At 41.2% G+C, this 12,422-nt stretch overlaps 2 protein-coding genes across 2 annotated transcripts; one reads left to right on the plus strand and one right to left on the minus strand.

Annotated features, from left to right (window-relative positions):
• The first annotated feature begins 3,903 nt into the window (after positions 1 to 3,903).
• LOC106598879 (hemagglutinin/amebocyte aggregation factor) lies at positions 3,904 to 10,566 on the plus strand. Its single transcript, XM_045699821.1, has 5 exons — positions 3,904 to 4,094; positions 4,375 to 4,453; positions 7,940 to 8,128; positions 8,391 to 8,543; positions 8,631 to 10,566. The coding sequence occupies exons 1-5, from the start codon at positions 3,980 to 3,982 to the stop codon at positions 8,677 to 8,679; spliced, it is 585 nt and encodes a 194-aa protein (XP_045555777.1). The 5' UTR covers positions 3,904 to 3,979; the 3' UTR covers positions 8,680 to 10,566.
• On the minus strand, positions 8,975 to 10,107 carry LOC123728229 (optineurin-like). Its single transcript, XM_045699822.1, has 4 exons — positions 9,983 to 10,107; positions 9,683 to 9,832; positions 9,363 to 9,447; positions 8,975 to 9,228 (listed from the first exon to the last, which is right to left on the minus strand). Exons 1-4 carry the CDS (start codon positions 10,105 to 10,107, stop codon positions 9,046 to 9,048), a joined length of 543 nt encoding a protein of 180 aa, XP_045555778.1. The 3' UTR covers positions 8,975 to 9,045.
• Positions 10,567 to 12,422: the final 1,856 nt, after the last annotated feature.

The following is a 12,422-nucleotide window of genomic DNA, read 5'->3' on the forward strand; positions in this document are numbered from 1 at the left end:
CCAGAAAGCTGCCATGAATTAAAAAGAAAAGGAGACAGTGTGCAAAGCTGACCTACTTTAAGAGTAGGCATCTGCCATCCTGGGAAAAATATGATTTGTCCCCCCCCAATATATCACTGAAACATAACTATGTAATTTAAATAATATTAATAATACGCAATGAAAGCAATTGTGCTGATTATAGACACTTAATAGCGCGTTTTTAAGTTTCAAAAGATTGCGACCCCACCCTTTTCCTCACAATGGTTTGATCCACTGGCAAGGTAACAGAGGGGTGGTATCCACTGTCTGAAAGGCACTCAATGAACGTAACTGACGTGAGGTTAATCCAGTCAATCGCGCACACACACTAGCTGAATATGCAGAGCTAGCGCGCAAATATTAACTATTAAGCAAGCTAGTACCTATTCCATTTATGTGGCCTCGTCAAAGATGGAATCTTTGCTATCGTCAATTTATTCCGAGATCAGCATGCAGATGATGTAAGTTAGTGCTTCAAAGTCCCTGTGATAAGGTTAGCGATAAACTGAAGTCCAAACTGAACAGAACTACACTCTCTTCTACCATTGTCTTAAATATATTTAATGGTCTCGTTGCAAAAGCTAAATTGTCGCAAGGGAACTTTTATTTATTTATTTAACCCGGGTAGCAAAGATTATAGCAAACACCACTGAAACTGAATTGGTGCTCGCTAGCTTTGAAAATTCAGCTATTGTTGGAAGCCAGCCAATATGAAACAAACTATTAAAATTACAAAAGGTTGCAGCATATGTTGTGTAAATGGGGAACTCATACAGCTGTCAACTCTTGTCATTTTAATCCGTTTCACATTTGCTAGCTACCTTTTAGATCGAAGCCCAAATAGAATGATAAAAGATAAGATGATAGAAGCCCATCTCCTACTGTAAATAACCTACACACTGTGTGTGTGTGTGTAGCCAGCCAGCCAGGTAGAAAAATGGCAGAAAAATAAAAGACGGACATCAGAGTATTTTTCAGTACACCAAAATGCATAGTAAGAACCCTAGTAGCCTAATATCTCAAAGACTAGTTGATAAAATGTTCATAAGAAAGAAATGAAATTCTAATGGAAATGTTTCACAATGATGTCATTAGGCAGAGCAGGCAACAGATGGCACACAGACAGCAGAGTTGGGGACAGATATGCAGGGACAGACTGGCAGAGACAGGGAGTCTCAGGTAAGTTTGTTGAGTCTTTGTTTGGCAACATTATGAAAGGTTCTCAAATTTTTTTTACTTGTAAAATAGGAAGATAATTGGAAAATGCCATGGATACCCCCACTCTCAACTTAAACTGGTGACTGAACTAAGATTTGTTAAAGGCAATGGTATTGCTGTTGTGAGTAGTTAGCCTTCCCTGTAGCTCAGTTGGTAGAGCATGGTGTTTGCAACGCCAGGGTTGTGGGTTCGGTTCCCACGGGGGGCCAGCACAGAAATTTTTTTTTAATGAAATGTATGCATTCACTACTGTAAGTCGCTCTGGATAAGAGCGTCTGCTAAATGACTAAAATGTAAAATGTAGTTTTGGGTACCGGTAGTTAGGAGTACAGCAAACACCTTATTTCTTTGGTTCCTCAATATACATTTACCATATTACAATGTAGGCTATGTGTTACAGCACTACTTTTGGTGTCCCCCTCTGGAATTGCTCTTGAGAAAATTTAATGTAATTGTCCCCCCCAAAGTTGATATCAGATTTTCGCCCCTGGCTATAGCGCTATCATAATCATTGTGAGGTACTGAACTCCTTGTGGACAAACCTTGTCAATCTTCTTGGGATTTATTGAGGTTGTCCGGAGCCTTCCCTCCAGACGGCTGTGTTTCAACTTCTTCCTCCTCTTCAATGCCATCCACATCTCCAAAGAGAACAACGGCTCCATCCTCTTCCTCCCTGTCCCCCTCCAGTCCCTCCCTGTACTCTTCATCATCGTTGTCCTCTGCTTCCTGACTAGCCTGTTGTTCCTCTCCAGCCTCGTTCTCAGCCAGCAGCGCTGTTAAAGGCTCAGGTCATCGTCACCTGACACACACACAGTGTTATAGAGTTTTGTTTTGATCAAAGCCATTTATTTCCCACAATGCTTATACTCGCAACAAAGAGTACAGCAAGCTAGCAAACAAATGATGAATATGTTTTCCAGTCCATTCAAGCAAGGAATATGACACTGTTATTAAAGCTATACCTAGTGGGATAAAAACATTACTTCAGAATAATGCATATTTTGGAATATCTCCGATTGTAGCGATATTCAGGTGAATGGCATTGGTCTACTAGATACGAAATTCAACAATCGTTTAATAAGGGATATTTTCTACAGGAAGTCTATTCCCTCTGCGATATTTTGTTGGGCTTCATCGTTTGATGTAAACTGGCGCCGTGCTTGGCTCACTCCACACAGATTTATGGTGACCAATAAAGTAAAGGAGATCTCCTTTAAGATAATCCATAGATGCTATCCGTGTAATAGCTTGATTTCTAAATATATATTTGACGTTACCAGTGAATGCAGTTTTTGTGAACTAGAAACTGAATCTATTGAACACTTATTCTGTAATTGTTTATATAGTGAAGTGTTTTGGACTGATGTAAAACTATATCTTAGCCGCAAATTGCATACAACCATTGATATTACTAAGTTTGACATATTATTTTACTACACTGATTCCACAATTGAACGTGAGTATGTCATAAATCTCTTTATTTTATTAGGAAAATCTTTTATCCATAAATCAAAATTTATGAAGAAAAAGCCCCTTTTCTTATTTTTTTTATCTGATTTGGAACAGTACGTAGAATCTTTAAAACGTATACAAAACAATTTGTCAAAAAAATGTATTCGATATATGTCTGTATTTGATTTGATATAATAGTTTTTTTTTTTTTTCTCTCTAATTTCTTTGGATTCCCTCTGGCTGTTATGTTATGTTTATGTTTTGCATGTTACTGTTATTTACAGCAAGTTAAATAAAGATTTGTGCAAACTTAAAAAAAAAAAATAACGAAAAAAAAAAATAAATATTATTTCCAGTCCAGGAAGTGTGAAATCCGGGGTAGCAACGTCAACGTAGCGAGCAGTGACAGTGTGTATCACACGACAAGCAACAATGCCACTTTGAGGTAATGAAGGTCACTTCAGGTTAAATTGCGTTGTCGATTGTATACTTTTTGTGTAGTGACCAAGAAGACATTTTCTTGCAAATAATTATATTGTTCGCCTTATTTGATGGTTTCAGTCACTTCTCTAGCTAGCTATCTTCGTTTCTTCAAACTACTACTGAGAAAGAACTGAAATCTGGCGCCAAACGAAGGACCCCTATCAAATAGAATAGTGGCTACTATTTTGCCTGTCCAAAGAATTTGTGGTTGACGTTCCACTCACAGATCATCAGTGGTGGAAAAACGACCCAATTGTCATACTTGAGTAAAAGTAAAGATACCGTAAGTATCGAAATACTTATTTCCCTCATTAAAATGCAAATCAATTTATAACATTTGACATGCGTTTTTCTGGATTTCTTTGTTGTTATTCTGTCTCGCACTGTTCAAATAAACCTACTATTAAAATTATCGACTGATCATTTCTTTGTAAGTGGGCAAAAGTACAAAATCAGCAGGGGATCAAATACTTTCCCCCCCCTCTGTACATGTCAATGATTACAAGGCGTGTTTGTATTGTAGCACAGATGAATGTGAATGCCATCAACAGAATGTAGTGTATTGGTTAAACATTTTCATATTCAATGTTCTTTAAATGTTGTAGAATTATGGAACAGCCAACCAATAAGCCCCTGGGGGATTTTTTTTTTTTTTAAATCAACCAAAGTTAAGAGGGATTCATCAAAAATGCCAGTTTTGCAACATCATTTCTCAGAAACAAAACTTGGAATGATGCCAGCAATACAAACACAAAAATTCCCCAACAACATGGCCCAAGAACACTGCTTGGTTGTGGCTCTATAAATGGATCAGTTCCCTTGCTTGTGCTATTGTGTTAAGACTACACGCCTCAGAGAAGCCATGAACGGACCCAATTTCTATATTCTGCTTCTTGCTGGTGTCTTGGTCAACGGGCAAGGTAGGCTGTTGTTTTAAGTTGTAGGCTGAATGAAGTGTTCATTTCTTTGTGTAAGAGGTTGGTTATCAGGAAAACATTTATAATTGGCTTACAGCCCAAATACATGAAGAGTGAGTAACCAAAATGTCTAGGAGGTGCAGATTACCATTATCATATGATTATGCTTTTTGCTCTCAATTTACATAATTGTTTTTACTATTTTTTAAACACTTCCTTTAGGCAATAATGCTGTATTACAGTACATGTATTCAGTTATTGTGCCCTTGCTTGTGTGTTGCAGGCGTCCGATGGGAAAACCAACTTGACCAGCCTTTACATTTTAACTGCCCTTCAAGACAATCCATCTCTTACATAAACAGGTGAGAAATGCCAGTAAATTTGCCTACTATCAATATTCTACCAAAGTGGAATACCTCATCTTTCTTTTTGCATCGGCACTTTCACTGACTGATTCCCAAAATGAAACGTGTTCTCTAATCGTTAGTGCTGTTCTACTTTTCATCACCAATTTTGAACAAAATGATCTCATTATGCTGCATAGACCAGTACTTGAGCAAATCAAGTCAGAGTCAAGACCAAGACCGGCGGGTGGGCGAGACCAAGTCAAGACCAGAAAAATGCAAGTCCAATTCAAGACCATGGTTGTAATTGTGTAAAATCACCACCACAAGAATTCAAAATGTCCAGTATATCTGTGTTCATATTTCAGAACAATAGATTCTTCAGACATATAGAAAACTACAAAAAATGCATGCTGAGAGAAAATAGAGCCATTCTACAAATATAACTAACCAGAACACATTAAGGAACAATGGCCTTCTAAGCCTTTAGACAAGGGCTAAGGATTTATAAAAAAGAATGATTATAATAACAATTATTATTTTCAATTTTTCTCATTTAATCTCTTCAATTTTTGTTGGAAAGGAAAGGTTTAACACTAAGAGAAAAAAGATCCAACTTGGATTTTTCTTTGCTGGTCTCTGGGGAGATAAATCTAGCTAGCCAAGTCATCCATTCCTATGCCATCAGAAGCTAGATAAAGGCATATGCCATTAAACTGTTTTATGGCAACATTTTGGAGTGACAGTAGAATCAACCAATCACATTTTAAATTAATGTGTGGGACAGTTTTTACAAAAACTTCTGCCTTATTGAAGGCCAACTGGTCACTGTGCAATAGCGAGCAGTAGTTTTCCCACAGTCTATAGCTAGCTAGCATTTGTTGTTGGCTAGTTTGCAGCAGCTGCAGCAGGTGTTATCAAAGAGGATGTTGTTGCTAATTTGTTAGCGTCTCCCTTTTCAAAAAGACTTTCAAGTTACGTTTCAAATGATCATCTGGTGAGTGAAACTGTGTTTAGCCATCTCTTTGAAAATAACTTGTGTGTGAAACATTGTTGCATTTAAAGTGGAACTGACAGCATTTTAGCAACATGAAATCTTATTAAAATCTGTTCATCTACACCACCAGGAAGAATATTACACACACACAAAACCTTTACAAGCAACCACTTAGATGGTCAATTTCACGTATTCATAAATTCTTAGAATGTTTGAGAATTACGTATACTAAGGCATCTGTGAAAATTATATAGCAATATTAAGTGGGAAAGAGGCTGTGCGTTTGGACAATTAATAAACACTGCAGCAAATAAAACCGAATAAAAACATCTGTCTTGTCCAGGACGGGAGTCAACACAGACCGGTGGGCTATAGCCAATCAGAGCCACAGTAGACTTTTATACCAACAAGCCATTTGTCACACAGACCTTCCATCATTCACACTGAACTGGACTGTGTGTTTACAGTCAGTAGGACCTTCCATCATTCACACTGAACTGGACTGTGTGTTTACAGTCAGTAGGACCTTCCATCATTCACACTGAACTGGACTGTGCGTTTACAGTCAGTAGGACCTTCCATCATTCACACTGAACTGGACTGTGCGTTTACAGTCAGTAGGACCTTCCATCATTCACACTGAACTGGACTGTGCGTTTACAGTCAGTAGGACCTTCCATCATTCACACTGAACTGGACTGTGTGTTTACAGTCAGTAGGACCTTCCATCATTCACACTGAACTGGACTGTGTGTTTACAGTCAGTAGGACCTTCCATCATTCACACTGAACTGGACTGTGTGTTTACAGTCAGTAGGACCTTCCATCATTCACACTGAACTGGACTGTGTGTTTACAGTCAGTAGGACCTTCCATCATTCACACTGAACTGGACTGTGTGTTTACAGTCAGTAGGACCTTCCATCATTCACACTGAACTGGACTGTGTGTTTACAGTCAGTAGGACCTTCCATCATTCACACTGAACTGGACTGTGTGTTTACAGTCAGTAGGACCTTCCATCATTCACACTGAACTGGACTGTGTGTTTACAGTCAGTAGGACCTTCCATCATTCACACTGAACTGGACTGTGTGTTTACAGTCAGTAGGACCTTCCATCATTCACACTGAACTGGACTGTGTGTTTACAGTCAGTAGGACCTTCCATCATTCACTTTGAACTGGACTGTGTGTTTACAGTCAGTAGCAACAGCGCGACATTAGATCATTAGAACACATTCACCAAATGCCACAAAATACACCTGAATGGATTTCTGCAAATATGTAAACACCACGGGAGTCCTGTTACATTTGGGAACTTTACAGTCCTCTTGATCAAACCACCATGAAAAGGTCTGCTCTCTCCCCCTCAGTTATGCACATCAACAACAAGATCAACAACTCATGCAAGCCAGAGCTTAATCCCTACACATCAGTAGGGATTAAGAAGTGAGTATACGCCATGCCCCATACAGCTTATACCTGCGTATACCCTGCACTACACCACTGGCCCTTTGTGTTTTCTAAAAAGTCCACACTGTACTAACCTGTCACACACTGAAGACCTATAGGTTCACCACTGTACTAACCTGTCACACACTGAAGACCTATAGGTTCACCACTGTACTAACCTGTCACACACTGAAGACCTATAGGTTCACCACTGTACTAACCTGTCACACACTGAAGACCTATAGGTTCACCACTGTACTAACCTGTCACACACTGAAGACCTATAGGTTCACCACTGTACTAACCTGTCACACACTGAAGACCTATAGGTTCACCACTGTACTAACCTGTCACACACTGAAGACCTATAGGTTCACCACTGTACTAACCTGTCACACACTGAAGACCTATAGGTTCACCACTGTACTAACCTGTCACACACTGAAGACCTATAGGTTCACCACTGTACTAACCTGTCACACACTGAAGACCTATAGGTTCACCACTGTACTAACCTGTCACACGCTGAAGACCTATAGGTTCACCACTGTACTAACCTGTCACACACTGAAGACCTATAGGTTCACCACTGTACTAACCTGTCACACACTGAAGACCTATAGGTTCACCACTGTACTAACCTGTCACACACTGAAGACCTATAGGTTCACCACTGCGCAAATATGTCTATAATAGAGTCAAAGGCTGTTAAGAGACTATTAAAATGTTTCAAGAAAGGAATGTATATATTTGGCCCGGTGAAGTGGTTTTTATGTGGTGACTGAATGGAAGCTGATATGAGTTTTTTTACTCTGCTGGTTTCTGGAAGAATTGAATGAGTCCTCACTGTCCTAGACCGAGTACAAATGTATCCGACACCAAGACAAGACCGAGACACTGAATATCTGGTCTCGAGTACTACAACACTGCTAGGTGCACTGTACTGCACTGTTGATACTGGGCATATCAACAAATTAAACCTTCAATTTATGTTTGTTTTCAAATCAATTCAACCATTAATATGTGCATTGTCATTGATCTATCTAATTTCAGTCAGCATAACAACGTCTATGAAGACCGTGTGTGGGGCTTTGAGTGCAAAGACACGTTTGTCTATGAGCCCATATGCCACTGGTCTCCTTACGTCAATGACTTCGACCAGGAGTTCACCTTTCAATGCCCCAAAAACTATGTCCTCACTGGGATGAACAGCTATCATTCCAACCCACATGAGGACAGAAGGTGAGAAGACCTCACCGTTTACCACATCCTATGTTACATCCTATGTTCAAATGGTAGTTAATTTTTTTTCAAATACTTTGAGCAGTTGATTTAGCCTGCTTGGAGTGCCATATGAGCAGCATTTGCACTTTAGGGACTATTCCATTGGGTCCATCAAATACAGCTGAAGTATTTGAAAGAAAACAAATATTTGAATCCAGGTTTGACATAATCCTGACTGTGATCAGTGTGTTATACTATACATGTATGATTTCCATCCCAGGTGGAAGTTCTACTGCTGTCGAGCCATCAGCTACTGTAACCTGAAGTGTCTGTGGACCCCTTACATCAACTACTTTGATGAGGACATCTCTTGGCATGTCCCTAGCCAGAACTACCTAGTTGGGGCCGGAAGCTACCATTCCAATCCTCATGAGTGAGTACAATGTGTGTGTGATTTTGGTGGGGGGGAGATGTTTCAACAACAAGAATGTTTACCTCAAAATGTATTGTGTATTTTCAGAGATCGTCGCTGGAGATACCAGTACTGCACACAGAAGGCATACTGCTGATATTACAGCTGATTATTCCATTCTTGAATTAAGATTGCCTATTGCCTTCTTTCTTGTGTTTCATTTAATTATTTTTTCCATTGCATATTCATATCAAGCCACTGAGTCTGAGTAGAAGTAAAAATAAATGTTATATTTTTTGGGAAAAAGAAAAGCTGCGCCTATTTCACTTTATGAAAATATAAGCTGTTGTTAGACTTTTTTGGGAGGGTACTTAGCCTTCATTTAACTGCTGGTTTAACAAAGAAACTTCCTTCACTGACAGTCACTTTTAAGTTGCTGTATAACTCCAAAATGTTCACACAGAGTTCAGTACAATTAAATTAGAATGTTTGAACCTTTTTCCAAGTGTGAGAACACACACAACTAGATGGAGAACACACACAGAAAACCTACCTGAGCCTGAAACACAGAGATGGTCTCCAGCTCCTTCTCCTTCTGATATATCTCCTGCTTCATAACATCTATCTGCTGTTGCTTAGCAGCCAGGGCCTTCTCTGCTGCGTCCAGTCTGGTCTGCAGGTCTCCCACCTCCTTAGTGACCAGTGGCTGGAGGCCACACAGAGGGCAACGGTCAGATTCATCACATTCACCATGCCATACCATTTTGACAAAGGACAAAACAGTGCAATGTGCCAAACTAGACTGATTTCTGTTTAACAGAGGCTAAGTAGTGTGGTCACCTCTCTGTTCTTGCTCTCTTGCTTCAACTCGTTGTAGTCCTCGAATAGCTTGGTGTAGGCATCCTTCAGCTGGGTCAGGTTAGTCCTGAGGAGAGGAGGAGGGGCAACTGACTCATGATGACTAAGGAGTATTTGGATATAGAAACTCATGGCACTGACCAGTGGAAACTGATAGGGGGAGTGGGATGATTTCAAAAGAGGAGCAGGGAATTTATGTCCCAAGACCCCACCCAAGGGAATGGCCTATAGTGTCAGAGGGAGTAGGCATATGTCAGAGTGTGTGTGTGTGTGTGTGTGTGCATGCTTGACTGTCGTCCCACCTCTCCTCTCCAGCCTTCCTCTGCTCTAGCTGGCTCTGGGCCTTCATACTGTCCACCTGCAGCTTCAGTCTGTCATTCTCACTCTGTACCTCCTGCTTCTCTACCAGCTGGGCTGTCAGAGTCACCACGTCACGCTCCACATCCCTACATCTACAGAGAGAGAGGGGATGGGGAGATAGAGAGGGACAGAGGCAAAGCAAAAGGGTGGTATTGGGGGAAAGGGAATGAGCAAAGGTTAGCATAGTTTGCACATTTTCATTGTCTATGTAGCTCTCCCTCTCTCCTCTCCATCTCTCTCACCGGTCCTGCAGGTTCTTCTTCATGCCCTCTGCCTCGTCCAGTTTGCTCTGAGCCTGCTGTAGCTCACTAAACAGGCTCATCATCTGAGCCTTCAGATCCTCCACCTCTGATACAGCCTGACACATAACAGGCAACAGTCCAACAAACTGACAGTTCTGATCGAGAAGCTAAGGGTTAGGACATTGTAATGGGGAAATGTAAGATGAATAAAGTTAATATCCAGTTAAGAGTAATTAACAATGCTAAGCATATTTATGTTCTCTTTCTGTAATACACATGATTTCCAGTGTTTTATTTGGGAAACTTTCTGGTTGATGGTCACTAGACTTGATACTGAATGTTATGAATTGTTCATAGCTGATGGTGATTGATGCCAGACTGGAGGTACAAGGACCGAGGACACCGATTGTTATTGTATTCTGGGACACTGTGATTCTGTAGCAGCTGATGTTGTGACTTCCTACAAGCCTCTCGGTGGGTGTTTACAGAACATTGGTGCTGTGAGATTAGAATATAAGGGCCTGCTTCTGTGCTGGAGGTGTCTCCCTGTTCCAACTTCTATTAAACCACATTGATTTACTTTATCTGTGACTTCTTTTATTCACCAGGAAAATCCCTATTACATACTGTACATTAATACATTTCAATCTTATTAACTTCCCTGCTCTTACAGGGTGAGAGACAGGCTGGGTAAGAGCTTATCTGTGTATCTACCCTCTCCTTCCCAGAGTTCTGTTGGGGCTCCTCCTCTGGTTCTGGCTCAGTACCACATGCTGTGGTGGCTAGTGCTGGGGAAAGCACCTCTGGCAGTAGTGAGGTCTGTGTGGAGCTCTCCGTGTTAGTTACTTTCTCCTCCAGCTCTGTGATTCTGAAAGACATAGGAACATCAGTCTTTGGTTCCACCCAAACATAAGCCTAGGCAGAAATGCGGCCTACCTGGATCTGGTAGCCTGGAGCTCCATTTGTAGCCTCTCCACCCTCTGGGTCTCCTTCCTCAGGGACTGGAGCAGCTGGCTGACAGTCAGCTCCTCAGACTCATGCCTGGATACACTCATGTCATACCTGGGGTCCCTTTCATTATGATACAGGTCCTTTCCAGTATCCTCTCTCTATACACACACACACACACACACACACACACACACACACACACACACACACACACACACACACACACACACACACACACACACACACACACACACACACACACACAGAGCAGTGTTAAAGTCAGGACACAAACCTTCATAATATGGATGGATGGAGTGAGTGAGTGTTACTCACAGCAATCCTGATCTCTATGAAGGAGTCGTCCTCTGACCCTTGACCTGTCTTGAGCTGGAGTTCAGAGTTCATGACCACCAGGTCACTCTTCTCAGCCTGCAGACGCACCAGCTGGGCACGCAGTGCCTCCAGTTCTGCAGTCTGATTGGCTGTCTCGGCCTGGAGGTGACACAGCGCAGATAAGACAAAAGTCTGCCCAGCATTATACCCATACAATATATATATACAGTGGGGCAAAAAGGTATTTAGTCAGCCACCAATTGTGCAAGTTCTCCCACTTAAAATGATGAGAGAGGCCTGTAATTTTCATCATAGGTACACGTCAACTATGACAGACAAAATTAGGGAAAAAAATCCAGAAAAATCACATTGTAGGATTTTTAATGAATTTATTTGCAAATTGTGGTGGAAAATAAGTATTTGGTCACCTAAAAACAAGCAAGATTTCTGGCTCTCACAGACCTGTAACTTCTTTAAGAGGCTCCTCTGTCCTCCACTCGTTACCTGTATTAATGGCACCTGTTTGAACTTGTTATCAGTATAAAAGACACCTGTCCACAACCTCAAACAGTCACACTCCAAACTCCACTATGGCCAAGACCAAAGAGCTGTCAAAGGACATCAGAAACAAAATTGTAGACCTGCACCAGGCTGGGAAGACTGAATCTGCAATAGGTAAGCAGCTTGGTTTGAAGAAATCAACTGTGGGAGCAATTATTAGGAAATGGAAGACATACAAGACCACTGATAATCTCCCTCGATCTGGGGCTCCACGCAAGATCTCACCCCGTGGGGTCAAAATGATCACAAGAACGGTGAGCAAAAATCCCAGAACCACACGGGGGGACCTAGTGAATGACCTGCAGAGAGTTGGGACCAAAGTAACAAAGCCTACCATCAGTAACACACTACGCCGCCAGGGACTCAAATCCTGCAGTGCCAGACGTGTCCCCCTGCTTAAGCCAGTACATGTCCAGGCCCGTCTGAAGTTTGCTAGAGAGCATTTGGATGATCCAGAAGAGGATTGGGAGAATGTCAGATGAAACCAAAATATAACTTTTGGGGAAAAACTCAACTCGTTGTGTTTGGAGGACAAAGAATGCTGAATTGCATCCAAAGAACACATTTACATTTACATTTAAGTCATTTAGCAGAC

Source organism: Salmo salar, chromosome ssa17 (assembly GCF_905237065.1).
Source record: "Salmo salar chromosome ssa17, Ssal_v3.1, whole genome shotgun sequence".
NCBI classification, from domain to species: domain Eukaryota; kingdom Metazoa; phylum Chordata; class Actinopteri; order Salmoniformes; family Salmonidae; genus Salmo; species Salmo salar.